The 25,000-nt window shown below is 33.2% G+C and overlaps 1 protein-coding gene across 3 annotated transcripts in view; it reads left to right on the forward strand.

The window, feature by feature from the left end:
* LOC124094525 (sodium channel protein type 2 subunit alpha) overlaps positions 1-25,000 on the forward strand; it is a 145,266-nt gene that overhangs the window by 78,469 nt on the left and 41,797 nt on the right. For all 3 annotated transcript variants that reach the window (XM_058580140.1, XM_058580139.1, XM_058580141.1), the window contains 3 exons: positions 3,913-4,151; positions 18,719-18,892; positions 21,708-22,064. In XM_058580140.1, the coding sequence (XP_058436123.1) occupies positions 3,913-4,151; positions 18,719-18,892; positions 21,708-22,064 (770 nt within the window). The remainder of the gene's footprint in view (positions 1-3,912; positions 4,152-18,718; positions 18,893-21,707; positions 22,065-25,000) is intronic.

Below are 25,000 nucleotides of genomic sequence, written 5' to 3' on the forward strand. Positions count from 1 at the left end.
TCAACTACTTGGAAAATAGTTTCATATAAAATAAGTTCTGTCCTTTCACTTATCCTGCCTTTTCCCTTCCCTCCTTATTTTCCCTCCCTACTGTGATGTAAAATATATTCTATCCCTCCTTCTTTTGAACTCCCCTTTGCACCTCTTCTCACATATGTGAAAGTATATCTGTGGTGTGTGTGTGTGTTTGTGTGTGTGTGTGTGTGTGTATAAAAAGAGAAAAAGAAAAATAGAAAGAGACTGAGAGAGTTCCAAATGCACACGCATTTCTTGTTTATTACACTTTCTCTTGAGATTGGGTAGATCCCTGGAATAATTCTCTTCCAGTCTGAATGCAAAGATTCCATGATATCAGTACCTAAAACTTAAAGTTACAGCCACAAAACCTCACAGTGTAGATAATTTTACACCTCACAGACAAAACAGTAATACAAGACCCAATTTTCATAATGTCCTAATGCAGTATCAGAAATCTTTTCTCTGATTTCAATGGAATATTAAACTCTAGTCGTTCTTCCCCAACCTCGCCTGCGTTAGCTTGCACTCCCTCTTCCCCCCCAGCTGCCAGTAGCTTGCTCCTCCCTATCCCTCCAGGTAAATCTTTTGAAGATTCTCTGGTCTTCTGCTCCTTGCCATAGCAAAACCACTGAGAGGAAGCTGCCAGTGGTTCTGCTACAGATGTCAGCAGCATGTCTGCTCCCTAAAGCAGGAAGTAGAGAAGGAGACAGGGTAAGTCTAAATTAACAGTCATACTTTGCACTTCTCATAGCATTAAGTTTGAGCTAACATAAGAAATTATTCAGAAAGCATCAAACTACCACAAGATTGGACTTATCCATTCATTAAAGTACAAAGTTCCAAATGATCGTACCCACATCCTTCTCCAAGGAAATATGTCTCAGGGCTTGGTGTTTCTCAGGATGGAAAGAATGTTCCAGGAACAAGTATAACTTAGGAAGGAACAGAGTGAGACTCTTTGGGTTTGAATATCTACAGATCTTCCGACTTTGTGTTTTTGTGAGAGACAGTGGCTACATTTTACTCTGTTTTCTTCAATTTCATACAATGAAAGGATGACTTTTTTTACTCAATTATACCTAAGGAATGTGGCATTGGTCAAGGTTGGCAGTAGCAATACTTAGCACAGAATGAATGCATTCTAGAGCTGACATAAATATGGTACGTTTTTGTTGCTGATAACGGTAAGGAGGTTTCTTGGTTGATACAATCTGTTTATTTGATGATTGCTTCTTCTAAGATTTAGTTCACCTTTCCTTCTTACAAACCAGGCTTACTGATCCCGTGGCAACTTTTGTTTTCCTTATTTTTAACTACAGCCAAATCTTCATTGTCCAGGGTAATAAAGAGCCTCATGGTAAATGAAGCTGTGCAGGATGAGCAAAAATGACTTATTTGCTTTTTAAGCTTCATTTTTTTCTTCTTCTTCTTTTTTTTTTTTTTTGGTTTTTTTAAAAAAAATTGTTCTTATTAGTTATACATGACAGTAAAATGTACTTCAATACATCATACATAGATGGAGTATAATTTCTCATTCTTCTGGTTGTACATGATGTGGAATCCCATCATTGTATAGTTATATATCCACATAGGGCAATAATGTCTGATTCATTCAACTATCCTTCCTACCACCATACCCTTCCCCTCCTTTCACTCTCCTCTACCTAATCTAAAGGTTAGATTATTTTTCTAATTATTCTTCACAAGCCTCAACTCCCTTATTGTGAATTAGCATCCACATATCAGAGAAACATTTGGCCTTTGGTTTTTTGAGATTGGCTTATTTCGCTTAGCATGGTATTCTCCAACTCCATCCATTTACCAGCAAATGCCATAATTTCATTCTTCTTTAAGACTGAGTATACACATTTTCTTTATTTCTTTTTTTAAAAATGCAAAACCACATAGAAAAATTTCCTGGTCACACCTTTGTGAAGGATTTATGAGGGTGAATTAGAAGCACCAAAGGAATGAAAGCGAGCCAGCAAAAGGTACAAATTTAGCTGTAGATGATTCTCCGTGTGGTAACCCACACAGGAATAATGGAGAGGTGGCTGTAGTTGTCTCCTGAGTACTTTGCTTTTTTTCAAAATGTGAAATTCTTTTTTTTTTTTTTGAATGAATAATTGAATGATTTTATTTTAGTGCTCACACAACTTTGCTCCAGTTTCTCCTAGTGTCACGATGAATAATACTGGCTGAATTTTTCTTTTTGAAATTTTCTCTGATTTATTTCATTTTTCTGTGCTATTCCTGTTTGCTTCTCTTTTTCTACTAACTGGCAGCTAGCATACAAAAGTAACTTATTCTGACGGTACAGAGGTAAAGTGAGATTTTTGTAATTTTCCTTTTATTATTTATCATAAATTATTTTCATGTTACCTTTGGTGTAAACACGAGGTTTTGGGGGAGTCTTCAAATCATCTACAATGTAATTAGTGCATAGCAGTTATATGTATATTTTTCTCTGATTTAAAACTCAAATACTCTTTATTATTATTTTCCAAATTACACATAAAAAGAAACAGAAATAAACTGTTCACTTGAAGAATGTCAGTATCCAAAGAGACAATTTTTACTTTAGGGACATTGTAGTATTAATTAGTAGCAAATGTTTGTCATCAAGATAAGAAAATAATTACTGTAGTCATGATTCTCTATTTCACATATTGGTTCCTTCCTTACAAAATGTAGTCCATAGTAAACTGTAGCAGGATGGAGGTCTAGATGCCATAACAGTGACACTAAAGTGCTGGCAGCTGGAAGTACTTCCAGCTGCCAGCACTAAAGGTAAAAACAAGAGTTAATTGGATGGAAAAAGAAGAAACCTTCACAATATCAGTGTGGGAACTGATGGTCCCATGTTTGGCAGAGCAAGTAATGGGGTATGCAACAGTGAAATTGGCGGAGGGCAAATCCCCCTCCCACTTGTTAGTTCATTAAGAGATCATCTTATCAAAGGAAGACAGTATATATTGTTCCACTTTCTAATTCTCCAAAGTTATTTGCCATTGTTTACCAAAATTTATAATTTTGAGAATCCCTTAAAGATCTGTGCATTTTTTCCTTCTCCCTCCTATATTTAGTTAAAATTCTTCTTGAGAACGTAATTTTTTTCCCTAAAATTTTACTATGAAATTTCATGTCACAGGTTTGATATATAGTTTCAATACAATAAAATAAAAGCATACCATAAAACTTTATGAATTCTATGTATATTCTTTCTAAAATCCTATTGTAATTTTTGACAGTACACAAATCCCACTTTGTGAAATGTTGATTTAAACTAACAATGGGAATGGCAGTTTCTTAGATTCCATATTTCCTCTTCTTTTGTGTCCTCTAGTTAAATTGAGAATTGTGGAAGGAAGGAATCTATGACAGCTGCATCAAATGAGTTTTTGTGAGACACTTTAACAGAGAATAAAGACACTGACAAAATCATCTCAATAGAAACCCCTAAAATATGTCTAATCCAAGAAACTGAGATTCAGCATGACTGAGTAAGGTTTATAGGACATCGACTGAAAAGAAGTTTCAATAACATATATGCCTCTTGATCTGTCTGGTACACGATGAACTTTAAGTGTAGTTAACGTAAGTCATACTGTTCTGGAAGACTTGAAGACAGTTGCCAAGCAGTTTAATGTTGCAAATGGAATCTTGAAAACTATGGTTAGCCATAAAAACTTTGGAAAACTGATTAGCCCTTCTCTGCCCACTCTTGTTAGACTGCAAACCCATTATAATTTTTTTCTTGCTTCACCATGAGATTAACCAATTAAACATTTTAACACCTTTGAATTTCTCAAAAAGTTACTTCAAGTTTTACCCAAAGACTGTTTAATAAAAAGTAAACAATTTTCATGAGAATTTTAACTTTTTTTCTTCCAGAACTTGAAGAATCCAGACAGAAATGCCCACCCTGCTGGTATAAATTTGCTAACATGTGTTTGATTTGGGACTGCTGTAAACCATGGTTAAAGGTGAAACACCTCGTCAACCTCGTTGTGATGGACCCATTTGTAGACCTGGCAATCACCATCTGCATCGTCTTGAACACACTCTTCATGGCCATGGAGCACTATCCCATGACGGAGCAGTTCAGCAGCGTGCTATCTGTGGGGAACCTGGTAAGACACTGAGGGTTCCTCTTCACACTGAAAGAGTTCATGACTGCCTTGGTGAATGTACTTTCTTGGTAAAGAATGCTAGACTTTTGTTACCCAGTTAACTCAAATCAAATATCCACTTACTGGCCACGTTTATCTGCACAACAAAAGTTTAGCATTCTTTCTTTTAATAATAAAAATATATTATTATAGGTAAACATAATGCAAAAGATTCAGAGATTTTGTGAACAGTTTTGATTTAAAATTGAATTTAAGTTATGAATTCATTAGATAATTGTGAATTACGGAGGCCATTGATCTATGATGATAGAATCCTGACACATTTCTCATGTTTTAAGAACAAAAACTTTGCAAAACAAATATAATAATAATTTTGAAATAATTATGAAACATCATTTTTAAATACCTGAAGAGGAAATCTCACATGGTGGTTGCTATTTCCATTTTAGTTTCTGCTATAATTCTAGAATTTGTAAATGATAGGTTTTACATTAGCTTTCACTTAGCAATAGAAATGAAAGTAGAAAGGTCTTATACAAAGAAATAAAAACATAAAGCAAAAGTATACTGGTACTAATATAAAGTGCTTATTACCTTCTCATCACCACACAGCATGATAATGAGCATTTAGACAGGTTGTATGTAAATAGTGAACAATGTAATCTAAGTTAGAGTATACAGCATTTGAATTAAACACTATGCATTTTAATAATTTAAATTTTATTCTTTTTTGAGCTAGGTCTTCACTAATGATAAAGTTAATGTATGTTGGCCACTTATTTTTTATCAGGCACTACATTCTATGATTTGCATGAAATCTCTGTCTTTGGATTCCCACAAAGCCAGTCCTAAGGTAGCAGATACTACGATTGATTGTCTATATTTTACAATCAAGAAAACTGTGCCGATGATAAATTGCTAGAGCAGTGGACAGTCTGAAGGCTCTACAGAGATTCCAAAGGCTATTTCAGAGCATACTGTAAGCTATGGCCACAAATCATAGAAACTTAAAGTAGGAAAGGACAGTCATGTTATTTAGTTCAAATTTTCACCTATATAGGAATCTAAAAAATGGGAATGTGATATGAAAAAGGTTTATGGAGGTGAATATCAGAACACAAATGAGTTAAGCACAAATAAAGGGAATTCATTACCTTAAGTAACTGAAGTTTATTTGGAATTAACTCCAGATTCTAACCTGACTAGATTCCAGTTCTTTATCACTGCCGTTGGGAATCAGCTTCTTGACCCATCTCTTCCCAGATGTTTCCTTTATCTCTGCCTGGATATCTCCTACTGTATTCAAGATGCTACTGACTTTATTGTACCCATACAAGTCCCTGAACAGGAAGATTGTAGCTTCCCAACTAGCAACTTTAACTAAGATCCAAGAAGTAAATATCATCAACCACGTGATAGTTACATGACCATTTCTTAGCCAATCAGTTGCTCTAGTTGTAGGATTAAAATGTCATATCTGGACAAATCAGAATAACTTCTTATCACTGAATAGTAAATGAGTGGCACTATCAGGCAGAAAATTGGGATGAGATTATGAGAAGAAAGAAAGGTGGGTGCTGGAAAGACATAAACAATAGATGAGGAGTTAAAATTAGAACTTCTCAGAAGTATTAAGAAAGGCAGGATTTGCATTTGAGGTGAATCATGGAAATCATGTTTATAGAAAATATAAACACAGGATGCAATTTCTTCTCAAGTGCATATGGAAGCTTCCCCTGTATGTTAGGTGACAAAATAAACATCAATAAACTTAATATAAAACTATTGAAAAGTACTTTTTGATAAAGAAATGAAATATAAAATGCTAGAAATCAATAACAAAAATAATGGCAGAAAATTTGCAGATATGTGAAAATTGCATATTATTATTTTATTATTATTATTATTATTATTATTATTATTATTATTATTGGTGGTGGTGCTGGAGATTGAACCCAGGATCTGTGCATGTGAGGCAAGCATTCTACCAACTGAGCTGTATCCTAGCCCCAAATACAATTTATTCTTAAGTGACCAATGGATTAAAAAAGTTATCATAAAAGAAATTAGAAAAAACTTTAAGATAGAGGAAAATGAAAACACGCCAAACTGAAATTAATCGGGCAACTAAACAGCGTTTCAAAAGATATATACTGTAAATGTCCGTGGTAAAAAAGATGATTCCTTAAGTCAAATATATCCTTTCCCCAAAAGTGATTAGACTATGGATTAGAAGAATCATCTTTTACCATGGGCATTTTGTGCATAAATGAAAAGCAAAGTGAACCCAAAATTTGCATAGAGATTAAAACAATAAATAGAAAAAGAACAGAGGAAATCAACAAACTTAAAGGTTAGTTCTTTGAAATGATGAGCAGAATTCATGAGTCTTTATCTAGACTAACCATAAAAAAAGGAAACTCAAATTACTAAATCAGGAATGAAGACAGTATATCAGCATAGATCATATGGAAATCACAAAGAAGAATAAGGATACCAAGACAAAATGAGTTGTTCCAGTTCCTTACATATTCTGGGTATTAACCACTGTAAAATGTGTACATTATGCAGAGTTTCCCCCATCTTCTAAGTTGTCTCTTGACTGTGTGATTGTTTTGTTGCTGTGCACACATCTTGTAGTTTGATGTATCCCATCTCTTTTCACTTTTTTTTTCCTGTGCTTTTGAGGTCTTATTCAAAAAATCCTTGCCCATTCCAATGCCCTTAAATATTTGTTTATGTTTTTATAGAGTTTTATGATTTCTGATCTTAAATTTAAGTCTTTAAATCCATTTGGAGTTGTTTTGTGTAAGGTAAAAACTAGTGATCGAATTTCATTCTTCTGCATGTGGATACCCAATTGTCAAATAACTTTTTTTTTTTTTTACTTAGAAACAGGGTCTCAGTGAGTTGCTTAGTGCCTTACTCTTGCTGAGGCTGGCTTGGAACTGGAATTTCCTCTTGTTTCAGCCTCCCAAGCTGTTGGGATTACAGGCGTGTGCCACCATGCCCAGCTTCAAAATTGTCATATTTTAAGAGACTGATATTTACCCAGCATTTCTCAAAACAACACTCAAAGGGCCAACAAGTATATGAAAAATGTTCAATATCATTAATAATCAGGGAAATGCAAATCAAAATCGCAATGAGATATCATCTCACTGAAAGTAGAATGACTATTACCAAAGAGACAAAAGACAAAAACTGCTGCCAAGTATATGCAGAAAAGGAATCTTTATAGACTGCTGGCAGTAATAGAAATTAGTATAGTGATTACGGAAAATATTATGGAAGCTCCTCTAAAAAATATCAATCCCACTACTGCACATATATCCAAACACTTTGAAAATAGTATGTCAAATAAACATCTGTACTCTCATGTTTATTGTAGCATTATTCACAGTAGTCTAGAAAAGGAAACCTAAATTTCCATCAAATTATCATGGGATAAAGAGAATATTGTACATACACATAGTGAAATGCTACTCAGCCATTAAAAAGAACAAAATTCTGTCCTTTTCCAACAGCATGGATGGAACTTGAGGTTATTAAAGTAAGTGAAATTAGCTGAGCTCAAAAAGAAAATACTATAGGATCTTATTCATATACACAATCTAAAAAATTGATCTTACAGAAATTGAGAGTAGACTGGCAGTTCCAAGAAACTGAGGAAAGGAGAAAGGAGAGAGAGTTGTAGGGTGGTCAACAGGTACTAAATTATAGATTTTTAAAAAATCTAGAATAAAGAATTTTAAGTATTTTCATCACATAATAAATATTGAAGAAGATAGCTATGCTTACCTTGAATTAAATATTATACAATACACAGATATTGAAATGTCATGTACTACATAAAAACAAACAATTTCCTATGTCAGTTAAAAAGATATTTTTATTAAAAGCATAAGATATTTGGAAATAAAGTCCTAAAAAGAAAATATGAATAGATATTTAACATGTAAAAATTGAATTAATAACCAAAGGAAAGTCTGAGCCAATATAATTTCACTGGTGAATTGTAGCAAATGTTTAATGAAGACTTAAAATCAAAATCAATTCTTAAAAAACTGTCTAAAACCCAGCTACCTGTGAGGCTGAGGCAGAAGGATCCCAAGTTCAAAGCCAGCCTCAGCAACTTATTGACACCCTGTCTCAAAGTAAAATATAAAAAGGGATGGAGATGTGGGTCAATGGTTAAGGGTCGGTCCCTGAGTTCAATCCCTGGTACAAAAAAAAAAAAAAAAACTGTTCATAAAACAAAAGAAAAAGTAATATTTCTCAATTCACTTTATGATGAAGCTCAAATAACCTGATACAAAAACCTGACCAAAAAATGAAAAGAAAAAAAAAGAAAGAAAGAAAGCTATTGACCAGTCTTACCCAATTGAACATAGATAGAAAGATCCTCAAAAAAAATTCTAGGACAGCAATCACACAATGTATTTGGGTTGTTGGAGTGAACCAAGTGGAATTTATCTCAGTAATGCAAAATTGGAACAACACAGAAATCATTAATAAAATGTGCCATATTACTTCTTTTAAAAACATACAATCATTTCAACAGAAGCAGAAATCACATTTAATAAAATCAGTAAGTTGCATGATTAAAAAAAATACTCAACAAAATTAATATATAAGGGAACTTCACCAATCTGACAAAAGCCGTCTAAAAAGACCCCACACTTACTATCAGAGTAAATAATAAACTGAAGAATGCTTTCACTTTGAGATCAGGAACAAGACAAATTTGTGTCTTCTAGTCATTTCTCTTCAACACTCTATTGAAGGTTTATTTATTTATTTATTTATTTATTTATTTTTTTTAATTTTTTATTGTGGGTTGTTCAAAACATTACAAATTTCTTGACATATCATATTCCACACTTTGATTCTAGTGGGTTATGAACTCCCACCTTCACCCCATACACAGATTGCAGATTCACATCAGTTACACATCCATTGATTTACAAATTGCCATACTAGTGTCTGTTGTGCTCCGCTGCCTTTCCCATCATCCACCCTCCCCCCTCCCCACCTCTCCCCTCCCCTCCCCTCCTCTCTCTCTACCCCCTCCACTGTATAACCCTGAGGGTCTCCTTCCATTACCGTGCAATTTACCTTCTCTCTCCCTTTCCCTCCCACCTCTCATCCCTGTTAAATGTTAATCTTCTTCTCCTGTTCTTCGTCCCTACTCTGTTCTTAGTTACTTTCCTTATATCAAAGAAGACATTTGGCATTTGTTTTTTAGGGATTGGCTAGCTTCACTTAGCATAATCTGCTCTAATGCCATCCATTTCCCTGTAAATTCTATGATTTTGTCATTTTTTAATGCAGAGTAATACTCCATTGTGTATAAATGCCACATTTTTTTTATCCATTCGTCTATTGAAGGGCATCTAGGTTGGTTCCACAGTCTTGCTATTGTGAACTGTGCTGCTATGAACATCGATGTAGCAGTGTCCCTGTAGCATGCTCTTTTTAGGTCTTTAGGGAATAGACCAAGAAGGGGAATAGCTGGGTCAAATGGTGGCTCCATTCCCAGCTTTCCAAGAACTCTCCATACTGCTTTCTATTTATTTATTTATTTATTTATTTATTTATTTTGGTGCTGGGGTTTGAACACAAGGCCTTGTGCATGCAAGGCAACCACTCTACTAACTGAGCTGTATCCCCAGCCCTAGTAAAGGTTTTAATCAGGAGAAAAAAATTTTAAAAATTAAAGAATGGCATCCAGATTGGAAAGAAGGATGTAAAACCATTTGCAACCTTCTCTTTTATTGAAAAAAATCTTACTGAAAATACACACAAACACAAATATAACCAAAAAAACTAATAACTGAATCTAGCCGAATTGCAGAATAGGAATAAAATCAAGAGGCAAAATCCAATTATGATTCTATACACCAGTAATGAATAATCTGAAAATGAAATTAAGAAAGTTCTATTTGCAATAGTTTCAAAAACAATAAAATGCCTAGGAATTAATTCAACAAAATAAGTACAAAACTTTGTACATGAAAACTACAAAATATTGTTGAAAGAAATTTTTAAAATACTAATAAATGGAAAGATGTTGCATAGTCAGTAATTAGGAGACAGTACTGTTAAGATAATCATGTTCACTAAATCTACCTGCAAATTTAATGCAATCCTCAAAATCCTAGCTACTTAATTTGCAGAAGTTGACAAAGTGATTGCAAATCATATGGAAATTCATATGGAAATGCCAAGGGCCATGTGCAAAAACAATCAACACAGAAGGGCCAACTTGGAGAACTCAAACTTAAAAATGTTAAAATTTACTCCAAAGCTAAGGTTAAAACTTATTCCTACCTTTTCTTCTATTTGGCACAGGATCTCTGTTCTAATTCCTAAGTCCTTGATCCACTTTGAATTGGGTTTTGTGTAGGGTGAGAGATAGGGGTTTAATTTCAAAGCTGAATTAAGCAAGACAATTTGGTACTGCATAAAAATAGATGTAGAGTTCAGTGGAATAGAACTGAGATTGCATTAGAAACTCCCTTACATTTTTGTTCAATTTGTTTTCAACAAGGGTACCAAAACAATACAATTGAACAAAGAAGTGTTAAATAATTGATAGTGGAGTAAATTAATATCCATATACAAAGTAATGGAATTGAACTTATCTAAGAACATACACAAAAATGGACACTGGATGAGTCATTGACCTAAATGTAAATGCTAAAACTCTAAACAATGAGGAGGAAATTTAAAATTAGATCTTCATGACCTATGATTAATGAATTCTTAGTTTTGATATCAAAAACATAAGCAACAAAATAAAAATTAATAAAATGGACTTCATCAAAATCAGTAATGTTTGTTCTAATAAAATCATCAATAGAATAAAAAGATAACACATGGAATAGAATATATTTGCAAATAATGTATCTGATAAGAATTTGTACACATATTTGTATAAAGGACTTTTACAACTCAGAAAAAGGTATATAATTCAATTTAAGAATAACAAAAGGATTTGAATAGACATTTTGGCAAAAAAAAAAAGATATGCAAATGCCCAATAAACACACAAAATATAGTCAACACCATTATTCCTTAGGCAAAGGCAAATCAAAATCACAATGAAAGCCATGTGCGGTGGCGCACACCTGTAATCCTATCTGTTTGGGAGGCCTATGCAAGAGGATCAGAAGTGTAAAGTCAGCCTGCAAAATGTGGTGAGATCCTGCTCAAAAAGAAAAAAATAATTTGTGGTTGGGGTTATGGCTCAGCGGTAGAGCACTTGCCTCGCATATGTGAGGCACTGTGTTCGATTCTTAGCACCACATAAAAATAAATAAAATAAAGATAGATAGATAGATAGATAGATAGACGGACAGATAGAAAAGAAATAACAATTTGTAGTCCCAACAGCAATGTATGAGTGAACCTTTCCCCACATCCTGGCTAACATTTCTTGTTGCTTATATTCTTGATAATTGCCATTCTGACTGAAGTGAGATGAAATTTCAATGTACTTTTGATTTGCATTTTTCTATTTGCTAGAGATGTTGAACATTTTTTTTTCATATATTTGTTGATCAAACATATTTCTTTTTCTGTAAAGTGTCAGTTCAGGACCTTAGCCCATTTATTGACTGGGTTACTTGTTTTTTGGTTTTTTTTTTTTTTTTTTTTAAGCATTTTTTGAGTTCTTTATATATCCTGGAGATTAATGTTCCAAGGTGCAGCTGGCAAAGATTTTCTCCCCCTCTGTAGGCATACTCTTCACATTCTTGATTGTTTCCTTTGCTGTGAAGAAGCTTTTCAATTTGATTCCATCCCATTTATTGATTCTTGATTTTATTTCTTGTGCTTTAGGAGTCTTATTAAAGAAGTCTTGTTATAGAAGCTGACATGATGTAGATTTGGGCATACCTTTTCTTCTATTGGGCACAGGATCTCTGTTCTAATGCCAAAGTTCTTGATCCACTTTTAATTGGGTTTGTGCAGGGTGAGAGATAGGAGTTTAATTTCATTTTGCTACATATGAATTTCCAGGTTTTCCAGCACCATTTGTTGAAGAGATGATCTTTTCTCCAATATATGTTTTTGGTGCCTCTGTCTAGTATGAGATAACTGTATTTATTTGGGTTTGTCTCTATGTCTTCTATTTTGTGTCATTGGTCTATATGTAAGTTTTGGAGCCAATGCTATGGTGTTTTTGTTTCTATAGCTCTGTAGTATAATTTAAGGTCCTCGGTCTATACCCAAAGGACTTAAGATCAGCATACTACAGAGACACAGCCACATCAATGTTTATAGTAGCTCAATTCACAATAGCTAAACTATGAAACCAACCTAGGTGTCCTTCAGCAAATGACTAGATAAAGAAAATATGGTATATATACACAATAGAATCTTATTGAGCCATAAAGAAGAATGAAATTATGGTATTTGCTGATAAATGCATGGAGTTGGAGAATATCATGCTAAATGAAATAAGCCAATCCCCCAAAACCAAAGGCTGAATGTTTTCTTTGATATGTAAATGCTAATTCACAATAAGGAGGGGTGGCTTGGGAAAAATAGAAGTACTTTGGATTAAATAAAGGGGAATAAAAGGAAGGGAGGTTATTGGGAATAGGAAAGATAGTAGACTGAATTGGACATTACTATCCTATGTGCATATATGATTACATACCCAATGTAATTCCACATCAGGTACAAACAGAAGAATGAGAACTTATATTCCATATATGTATAATATGTCAAAATGCATTCTACTATCATATATAATTAATTATAACAAATAAAAAAAATATTTTTTTTAAAAAAAGGAAACATCAGATACCCACTATGAGATCTCACCTCATCCCCTAGGAAGGTGATTTTCAGAAAAACACACTAGAACTATTATTAGCAATGATGTATAAAAAATGAAATGCTCATAAATTTCTCTTGGAAACATAAAATAATATATCCACTTTAAAAAACAATGTGAGAAAAAGAGTTATCCTATGACCCAGAGATTACACTTGTGGGTATACAAGTGAATTAAAAATATTTCTACATGAATAATTTGTTATGAACAGGTAATAAAAATAGTAATAATAAAACTTATTATGTTCATAATAATAGAAATTACTCAAATGTCTATCAACTGAGAAATGGATAAACAATACATGGTATATTCTTGTGATGGAAAACTTTTCAACATAAAAAAGAATTAACTATTGCTATCTACTACAACATGGATGAATCTTGAATACGTTATAATAAGTGTACAAACTCAGTCACAGAATGTCACATATTTTGCCACTCCATTCATATACAATGTCCAAAGCAAGCAAATCCATAGAGACAAGGTAGATTAGTGGTTACCAGGTGGTCATGATTGGGGTTATTGGAACTAACTACTGATGGTATGTGATTTATTTTTGAGGTGATAAAAATCAGTCTTAAATTCAACAATTTTCATGGCTGTACAACTCTGTGAACATACTAAAAGTCACTGAATTATAAACTACCTAATATCCACCATTTATTCTTCTAATTAATGGATGCTCAAGTTTATTCCAGAATTTATGTTCCTGATGCAGTAAACATTCTTGTACATATCACCTGTCATAACATCACATCAATTTCTTTAGTATGAATTCCCTACATTTAAGTATTCTTGGTTTTGAACATATTCATGCCACATAAAAATTAGATGGTATGTGAATAAATAGGAAAATGTGACTCATAGTTGAGACAAAAAAGCAGTCAATAGAAATAGGCGTGGAAGTAACTTGTTAGAATAAGCAAAAGGATTCTGGAGGCACTATTGGAAATATGTTGAACAATGTAAAAGAAAAAATGGTCATAAAGAATAAATAGAGAATATAAACAGAAAAATGAAAACTAAAAAGGAAACTCTAGAATTCTAGACATTTTTTTATTAAAAAGTTCAAATTTTAAGATTAAAAAAAATCATGGGATGGATGGGGCTGGGGTTGTGGCTCAGTGGTAGAGCACTTGCCTTGCATGTGTGAGGCACTGGGTTCAATTCTCTGCATGGCATATAAGTAAATAAATAAAATAAAGGTCTATCAACAACTAGAAATTACATATAAAAATATGGGATGGATTTGAAATAAAAATACAGATGTCAGAAGAAATTTTTGTTGGTAGGCGTGGAAGTGCCCACCCATAATCCGAATGACTCAAGAGACTGATGCAGGAGGTTACAAGTTTGAGGTCAGCCTCAGCATCTTAGTGAGACTCTGTCTCAAGATAAAAAATAATGGGATAGGGATGTAGCTGGGGATTTAGATCAGTTGTAAAGTGTCCTTGGGTTTGTAAAGAAGAAATGATTGTTGAATTTAAAGCAAATCAACAGAAACTCTCAATTTAATGGTTATTAGAAATGAATAAATTTGATGGCCATTAGAAATGAATAAATATTTGGAAATATAAAAGAGTGTCTTTTTATAAATTTCTTCATAAGACAACTTATTGTTGCAAAGTTCTAAAACATATGTAAGTGTAAAACATGAAAATGAGAACATTTCATATAAAATGGCACAACATTAACGTTATAGAGAAAATTATAGGACAGTGTCCCTTATAAACATAGAGGGAAAAAAATCATTAGCAAAATATTAATACAATCTAACAATAAATAGAAAGTTTATTAATTGTGAAAAGTGAGGTTTATCTCAGGAAATCAATATTTATTGAACATTTGAAAAGTGATTAATTGACTATGTTAAGAGAACAAAGCCACACAAGTTGGCACACACTTATAATCCCAGCTACCTGGAAAGCTGAGACAGGAAAAAGGGCTGGGGGTATAACTGTGAAAAAGAGAGGGAAAAAAAGAAGGAAAGAAAGAGAGGGAAGGAGAAGGTGGGGACTAGTAGGAGAAAGAAAAACATAACAGTATATTGATAGTTGCAGAAAAGGAATTTGAAAAAATTAGACATTTGTGATGAAAAAATAAACTTCAGTAAATTAGGAGTAGAAAGTACCTTTCTTAAATTAATAAAAGACATATAAGAAAACCCACAGCTACAATGTAATTCTGCAACCTGTACACTCAGAAAAATGTGAAATTATATCCCATCTGATTCAAATGTATGATATGTCAAGATCATTGTACTGTCATGTGTAACTAATTAAAACAAATTTTTAAAAAATGGAAAAAAATCCACAGCTTACATTTTGCTTATTATTAAAATATTGAATAGAAACCCTAAGAAAATTTGAATACTTGATCCAAAAAGGGGCCAATTTTTGAGGCAAGACATCAATTTTGGCTATTTCTAGTCAACATTGCACTAGAAGTCCTGCAGAGTATACTAGAGTGTAATACTAGATACTAGAGTGTAATAGGGGAGAAAACACAAACAAAATATATAAAAGTTGAAATGTGAGAAGATATTTTTATTTCATCAACATTATTAGGTGTGTACAAAAGTTGTAATGAATCTGCAAAACAATTATTGTGTCTAAACAGCAAATTTAAATATTTATTTAAAATGTCAAAAAAACACAATCTACTTAGTAATAATCTTGCAAGTCATTTCAAGACATCTGCACTAAAAACTACAAGAAATAACTGAAAGTAATTTTTAAAGATTTAAATAAGCAGAACATGTATGCTGTGTTCACAAAATAGATTAAATATTGCCAGGTACAGTGGCACACGCCTATAATCCCAGCAGCTCAGGAGGCTGAAGCAGGAGGATCATGAGTTCAAAGGCAGCCCCAGCAAAAGAGAGGCACTAAGCAACTCAGTGAGACCCTGTCCTTAATAAAATACAAAAAATGGGCTGGAGATGTGGCTCAGTGGTTAAGCACCCCTAGGTTCAATTCCTGGTACCCCCCAAAAAAGATTAAAAATTATTAAATTCAAAATTGTTGATATCATATTATTAAGAAGTCAGTTCTACTCAAATTTGTCTATCAATTTAACCTGATCATAATTAAAATCTTGGCAGGTTCTCTTTGTACAAGTTGATGGACTGAATTTAAATTTTATATGGAAATGCGTAGGACTTTAAATTGCCAAAATAATGCTGACAAAAGAATAACAAAGACTTAACAAACATGACTCAAAGCCTTATTATGAAGCTACGTTAATTTAGAATATTTGGCATTGACATACTCTAATATATCAATGAAACATACATTCATAAATAGATCCAAACTCTATCTCAGTTTTGAATAAAACACCAAAGATATTAAAATAGAAAAAAAAGAGGTTTTAGCAAAAAATTTCTGGAACACTTAGATAAATATATAATATTTTTTATAATAAAAAATAAACCTCATCTCCAATCTCACATGATATGAAAAAATTGATAATGGATGGTAGCCTAAGCATAAAATTTAAAACAACAGAGTTTCTAAAATAAAACACAAGAGAACATTTAGAGAAGTTGAGATAGGCCAATCTTTTTGGAAAAGAGACCAAAAATTGCTATATATTATCTAAATGAATATTCAAATATAAAATATCCAAACAATGAGGTTCTATTGAACAACAAAGAAGAGTAAATTATTAATATATGCATAGTTATATATTGATGTACCCTTGTAACACATGGGTGCATTTCAATTTGAAGTATTCAAGGGTATTTTGGAAAAAAATTACTAAAACTCTTGGATTTCTGAGTTTTCCATCTAAGTAGAAAGAGATTTCATTTACTGATTTAGAAAATAATCAGAAGAGAAGCAAGGATGAGCATACAAAGCAATAAGGTGAATTTTGGACTTATTGAATTTGAGCTATATGTGAGATAGTCATCCAAATGGAAGTATTGAATAATCAGAGAAGTGTCACCTGGAGCTTTGGAGATATTCTTTAACAGAAAAATAGACCTCAAAATGTAAGCTTATTATAAAAAATGTAATTTATTATAAAAGGTACAATTAGAGTAAAATTGTCTTGAGATCTTTGAAGAATTTCAATATTAAATAATTTGTTCCGGGGAGGGGGAGGGGGAAGCAACTGAGAAGCATCCAGGAAGGAATAGATTAAGGGAACCAAGGAAAGAAAAATATTTCAAGGAACAAGAAACAGAAAACAATGTCAAAAGCTTCTAAAAGAACAAGTTAAACTATTAAAATTTTCCATTAGATTTGTGGCAATAAGTTTATGTTGGTGAAGTTAGTTAAAGCAATTTATGTTCATTGGTAGATTGTGGATTGTTACAGGGGAAAGCAGACTACTTCAATTTAACAAAGTTTAGCCAAGCACAAAAAGAGAGGTTCTAGAAATGAGAAGCATTCCAGATGGGCGATGGTATGGAACTCACCACCCAGCCACATGCCGTTTATATTTAAAGCCAGACAAAAGAAAGTGGCACACAGAAACAACCTGTTTGTCTACAGCAGGCATTTGCCTTATATGATAATGTTTTGGCAGCTTTTAGCCTCTGATGGGTTGGAAGTCAGCTGCTATGACTGGTAAGATGCTGGTAGCTTGGTTACGAGGGTATATTCTTAGGTGAAGTTACCTTTGTTTAAAAATCAAGCTATCCAGTTTAGAATTAATTAGGTATGGAGGACCACTTTGAGCCAAACTCTTGAGTTAGTTAATAGTAAGTTGAAGAGTCCAACTAATGAATTTAGACAAAAACATTTGGCTATTAGAAGATGATAGTTGGCATCAACTGGAAAGGGAAATGGAGTACAAGTAGAGTTTATCTGATGACAATGATGATATTTTTAAGGTGAGGAAGGACTGAGAAGCTGTGCTTCCACAAAGTCCCAACAAGAAGCAGCAAGTAGCAGGAAGAGTTTGAAACTATCCCTCAATTGAGAAACTGAATTCTTTGGGAAGTCTGAAGAGGCACATAGCACAATTGGGAAAAATAGTTCAGAACAGGGGCACTTCTTTCATTTTAACAAGGAGGAAAAAGCATGGATATGCATGTAATCAGTTTTATAGATAAAGGGAAATGGAAATTTCAGGTTGGCCAACTTCCATTAGTTCTAAGAAGCAAACACAGAGTATGGAATAAGAACATTGTTGAAAATAAATGGAGGGGAAAGAAGGCTTGAAATAAATGTACATTCTGGAAATAGAGAATGGAAAATGTTGCCTCCCTTTTTCTAGCTAAAGGAACTTTTAAAAACACCTTTAACATGTATTGGGTTAGTAATGCCCATATTTATTACAGTTTACATGAATCCTCCATAGGACCAGCTTAATCTGCAGGACCAAGAGAGAGGACCAATCCATTGTGCTTGGTGCCTAAAATCTGCACTGCTAGGTAAACATCTGGTGAGTTTTTGGAAGACTGGAGAGATCACAGGCAGAGCCAAGCAGTGGATAAATAAATAAATAAACTGCACCTTCTATTTGCAAATAAGAGTATTAATTGCATCTTAATCCATGTACACTTTATCACTTGATAAACCTTAACTATAATCAACAATTAAATACTTATTTGAACACAAATCATTTGAAAGTACCAATTTGTTGGTCCCAAGCCAATTTTTAAAATTCAGAATTTAATTTTGATGTGTTGGGAGTAAATGAAATTGCTCAAGAATAATTTGTGTGTCAAGAGTATTCAGTGCTGTAATCAATTACATTTCTCATTCAGGTCTTCACTGGGATCTTCACAGCAGAAATGTTTCTCAAGATCATTGCTATGGATCCATATTATTACTTTCAAGAAGGCTGGAATATTTTTGATGGTTTTATTGTGAGCCTTAGTTTAATGGAACTTGGTTTGGCAAATGTGGAAGGATTGTCAGTTCTTCGATCATTCCGACTGGTAAACTAACTCAGAAGGGTTGACAATTTTTATTTCTCTAAATAATTAGTCTTATTTATTAATAATTTTAGAATTTGTATAATTCTAATATTTTAATACACTCATGAAACAAACCAAATTGCCTCATCACCAGATTGTAATTTCTTCTTCATTGAAGTTTTGATATAAATTTTATTTATTTATTTTTAACACAATACCTTTATTTTATTTATTTTTATGTGGTGCTGAGGATGGAACCAAGGGCCTCGCACATGCTATACGAGTGCTCTAACACTGAGCCACAACCCCAGCCCCAAATTTTATTTATTTTTGATAAAAGATTCTGTTTAGTTTATTCAAGTCAACAGTCAACAGTTCCCTCCTTCATAATCAAATGGCAAGTCTAACTGGGAGGTAGAAAGAACTAGTTGCCATAAACCCAAATCACAATTAAATACCACTGTTGTCAATTCAGTTATTTGAGGTTTGTGTACAGGTATAAGTCTTCATTTAGATACAGGATGAGTTTCCCTTTCTGCAGGGCTCAGCAATTACAGAGCAACTCATAGCCAAGAGTTGGAACAAGGAACGGTGCACAAAGGAGAGGATTACAGAATGAGCTCTGTACCTTTGTTCCTTCAGCCATATCAGAAAATTATGAAATCCACTCTTTGAGAAGAGTTGCCCCTATAAATTTTGCTAATTTTAAAGATGCATCTTTTATTTGGTCCTTGCTATTCAAAGATTTTTTTTATCTTTTATTTATTTTTTTTAATTTTTTTTATTGGTTGTTCAAAACATTATAAAGCTCTTGACATATCATAATTCATACATTAGATTCAAGTTGGTTATGAACTCCCAATTTTACCCCAAATACAGATTGCAGAATCACATCGGTTACACATCCACAATTTTTTATCTTTTAAAATCAAGAGACTTATTTCCATCGAAAGTTTGATATGTTTTATTGTGCTGTTGCTTTGAGTTGGTTTTAACTTTTTGTAATTTATTTTCAAATAACAGAGGTTATATATAGTTACCAAAGACAAATTCTAGATGATTTATCTTAATGCTTATTAGCCTCAAGACATTGTTGTGAAACTTTTAGAATTTTACTTTGTGCTTAGGCTGTGCTCAAGGTCATTACTATAGATCCACCAGTGGTGGAGCACTTGTCTAAAATGTGCAAGACCCTGGGTTTTATCCCTGAACCACACAATAAATAAATAAATAAGAAGCATAAGAGGAAGGAAGGAAGGAAGGAAGGAAGGAAGGAAATTTCCTTTGCTACTTTCAAATTTTAAGTTTGAATTGAGATCCAGAGAATTATGATACTATGATTTCCTTCTCTAGGTCTCAAGAATATTGACCTAATTTGAAACTAGAAAGATACAAAAAAAAAACAGAACAAAAGTTAGAAATTATTATATGATAAATAATATGAGCAACTACTTTAAAAAGATGTTTGTTAAACCTTCATGATAATGTAATGCAGTTTAGTTGAAAAGGGAGCGTATGTCATTAGCATCTTACTTAGTATGTCAGGCTCTTTTGCATAAATTTATTCTCTGGGAATAAATTAAACACTTTGGTGCTTATATTTGCTCCTTTGGGTCACTTAGATGCCATTAAATAATGCACTACTCTCAGTCTGACATTTATTGAAGCATCAGAAATAAAATACTGCTGTTGTTTAACTGTAAATGGTACTTGAGAGGCCTCTGCATGCTAATACAACCAAAGTGTCAAGCACAGTGGCAGAGAGACACACTACAATGAGTTGATTAATTAAGTCACTGAAGATATCAGATTGAAAACTGCAACTTTTTACTAAGTCCATGTATTTCTCCTTTAAGTATAATACATCTTAAAAAATATTGCCTAATATTACAACAAATTAAAGGTATAGTTAGATTAAAATAATGTTAATACTCAAAAGATCAGTTGATTTTTCTCTCACCATATGCAATTTAAGTGTTAATATTATTTGCACTTGTGCACTTCAGTATAATATTTTAAGTATACTGAAAACTATATTCATTTTGAGCTTTTAAACAATGGGAGCTCCTACTTCCCTGAAAATGAATCTCTGTTATTTCATCACCATTAATCTTAAATATCTTAGTTCCTTTAAAAAAAAAGATATATTTCATATGCTCGTGTAGGATTCTAATTATTAAAATGCTGATCCAAAAACAATGTAACATAATTATTTTATTGACAACATGTATATTTCAGAATGAAAAATATCCCCATGGTATCAAATACCTGCTACATTTTCTAGATAATAGTTTGACACTTAAATAATCCATCAATCTACAATTGAGACTGTCACCCTGCAGATTTCAGCTGGAAACAAAACCACAGATGCTTCAGAAATGTAGGTCATTCAAAGTTATGCAATGTACTATATAAATATTACACAGTGCATTACATCTTTATGCATATCTATAAAGCATTCATTAAATATGAGTGAATAAGTAAATAAAGGTAAGACCAGTAAAATAGAGGAAAGGAAAGAGAGAGATGCAGGAGGGAAGGGGAAAAGGAGGCAGTGGGGACTGAAATGAACAAATTAAATTCTATGCTTGTATAATTATGTCAAAATGAACCCAACTATTATGCAAAACTAAAATGCACTAATAAAAGCACTTTTAGAAAAAAGATAAAAGACAAATTATGTGGCTTTTGTATCATTTTCTGTAAATTGTAGTGTGAACCAAAACCAAAAAAATAAAATTACAATCTGCATTTCTTGCTGTAAAAAGAAAAAGGAAAAAAAAAGAAACAAATAAATAAATGTAGGTCATTAACAGCATTTTTTCTTTTTTTCCAGCTCAGAGTTTTCAAGTTGGCAAAGTCTTGGCCAACTTTGAATATGCTTATAAAGATCATTGGCAATTCTGTGGGGGCACTGGGAAACCTCACCTTGGTGTTGGCCATTATTGTCTTCATTTTTGCTGTGGTTGGCATGCAGCTCTTTGGAAAGAGCTACAAAGAATGTGTCTGCAAGATTTCCAATGATTGTGAACTCCCACGCTGGCACATGCACGATTTCTTCCACTCTTTCCTGATTGTGTTCCGTGTGCTGTGTGGAGAATGGATAGAGACCATGTGGGACTGTATGGAGGTTGCTGGCCAAACCATGTGCCTTACTGTCTTCATGATGGTCATGGTAATTGGAAACCTCGTGGTATGTACTAAAAACGTTTTCCTTACTTTCAGTACAAGATTATGTAATCATGAAAAAGTACACTAAACTGGTGAACATTTTGCATTATCTTTGTGAACTGTTTTTGTGTCAAAGTTATTTCCTATTTTCTATTATTCATGATTGCAAGAGCCAAGCATTATTTAGATGTCTTTAATTCACACAGACCCTCAAAATGCCTCTTGAACTAACATTGTTCTTCTTCACTGTTCCTCTTACTATTGGAAGGGAAGGTCTCCGGCTTTTATCTTTCAGTTCTTGTACTAAAGTATGGAAGTGTCACTATGAATTCATTTTATTTCTAAGTAGGAACAAAAATATCTTTTGAATATGTTTAAATTCAAGTTTCCTTCAAATTAAAATTTAAAAAAAAATATTAATCATCTCAGTTTTTTAAAGTATACAGGTTATTTGGAATGTAGAAATTGTAGTTTTAATCAGTAACATTGAACCAAGAAACATAGATTTTCACTTATATACAAAATTGACCATGCCCAGCACCACTGTCCCATCTTGGACATGTGAGAAAGGTAAAAGGAAGATCAATATGACACAGTGTTATGACATTTACTCTAACGGGAATTAAAAATAGAAATTTATCTATGATGTTTGAAATATGGAAATGAAGGCTGTCTACCAGGTTAACAAAATGGAAACATTGCTTAATATTAGCAAAGTTAATTGCTTAATATTAGCATGGAACTCCATCAAAGAGTTTGGACCTGAAATATCTAATTATGATGTAAGTTTGGTTTGGTAGGGAGAAAGGTGATCATTCTAAACCAGGGAAAAGTATACCCAGTGGTTGGGGACAGGATAGTACACATTGTGGGAAGGAGCCTGTTCTTTGGCTTTAAGTAAAGGAATCATGATGCTTTGCTTGAAGAGGAGTCAAACCAATGAAACAGGAAAAGAACTACTTGACCATTATTTTAACCTGTAGACTTAACTTTCACTCAAATAAAAAAACAACTTTCAATTCCCCAAAGGAAAATATATAAAGAAATAGGGAAAAATGCAAAATATTATCCTTTAATTTCTATTCATTGCCATATTTCAGAATCTTTAGCATTATCTTAAATAATCCTGATTTTTGTTTTGTTTTGTTTGTTTTTTTGAGGATCAAACCCAGGGTGTTTGGTGAGTGCTCAATCACTGAGTTAATCCCTGGCCCTGATCTCTGTTTGAAGTACCAAGAAAACATGCACAGTGTATAATTTAGAAGTATGAATGGTTGTTTAAAACATCACACATTGTTTCTGTGGGTCAGGAATTTGGGAACAATTTCTCTGTATGATTATGGCTCAGGATCGATTATGAGGTTGCTGTGAAGGTGTTGACTGAGGCTATCATCATCTTGACTGGAGCTTATGGGTCAGCTTGTAAGATGGCTCAGTCTCATGGCTAGGGGCAGGTGGTCTCAGTTCATTGTTGGCTGTTGATTGAAGATCTCAGTTACTCTCCACATGGGCCTCTTGATAGGGATGTTGAGTATCCTTGCAACAGCACCACTGGTTTCTCCCAAAGCAGACAGAAGAAAGAAGGCAAAGTGTAGGTCTTCTTTGTGTTCTAATCTTGAAAATCATTCTCCATAACCTCTGCTGTGCTCTGTTTGTTAGAAGATAGTCACTAAAAGAAGCTCACACTTCAGAAGAAATTAGTCTCCATTTTTTGAAGAAAAGAGTATCAGGTAATTTGTAGATACATTTTAAAGCCACAGCCATCCCCCAAACAACAAAAATTTTGCTTTAGGAAAGTATAAAATTGTATAGAGCAGAAATAAATGGTCAAAGAGTTAAATGGAACAGAAACAAATCAAAAGTCATAACTGTGTTGTGGATTTGATTTCATTTCTTCTATGTATCTGGCATGCATTGGAAAAGAAAAGGAAAAGATAGAACAGAGTCCTTTATGACAGCAAGGAACGATTGGACTGCAACAGGGAATTCAGAGTGGGAATAGTAAAAAGTAAGCTAGGGCCAGATTGTGTAGAGTCTAATTTACGAAATGGCTGACTGTGCATAATAAAGTGGATTTTCCTTTAGGCAATTCAAAACTACAGATGGCTTTTTATCAGGAATTGAAAATGAGCTATGATATTTTGATAAGAATAATGTAGCTAGAGAATGCAGAGTGGGTTTAAAGAGAAAGAAACTTACCATATCACATATCATCTATTAGTTTACTGAAATAAAACATCTCTCTAATATGTACTTGGATAGAGAATTCAAGTATAAAGATAATTTCAGAAAGTATCAAGTGTCTATATTATATATGAGACATTAATATTAATTTGTATTGCTGTAACACATAAAAATAGTTATTTTTATGTAGTCACAAAAATTTAAATTTTATGCCTCTAAGAGAAAAAATTAAAGGCTCTCTTTTCTTTTCCATTATCAATTTTAAAATGTTTTTGTGATGTTCTGGATACATTTGTGGAGTAGCTAAGATGATAATGTCCAACCTGTTTACCACTGTTAAGGATTTTTTTCATATCATACTTCCTTAAGTAAGATGGAATAAACTGATACACTGCCTCTTACAATTCTTCCTTCCCATTTTTACTGGAAAGAGGGAAAGATCACTCAATAAGAAGCTGGTGTAACTTCTTTTTAACATGTCAACTGCCTGACAAGGCTCCACTGCAGTATCTGTGAATAATCAAAGTCAGGCCTCCTCTACAGGCAAGAGAGAGGTGGGGCCACAGTCTGCACTTCCCTGGGGTTTTTAGGAGCCATTCTTGGTTTCCTGGCACTGTGGCTAGAGATCCTTTGATAGGTGAAAGGCAAGTGCTATAGAGAGAGAATGTGATTTTTTGAAGACTGCTAGTTTTAGAAGTAGTGGATAGCATTTTCTCTAAGTGAAGATGGAGCAATAGCAGGCAGGCAGGATTAAGGTCAGGAGCTACTCTCAAA

Source organism: Marmota monax, unplaced genomic scaffold, assembly GCF_021218885.2.
Source record: "Marmota monax isolate L192 unplaced genomic scaffold, Marmota_monax_Labrador192_F-V1.1 WCK01_AAM20220418_F8-fsc00007, whole genome shotgun sequence".
Lineage (NCBI taxonomy): Eukaryota > Metazoa > Chordata > Mammalia > Rodentia > Sciuridae > Marmota > Marmota monax.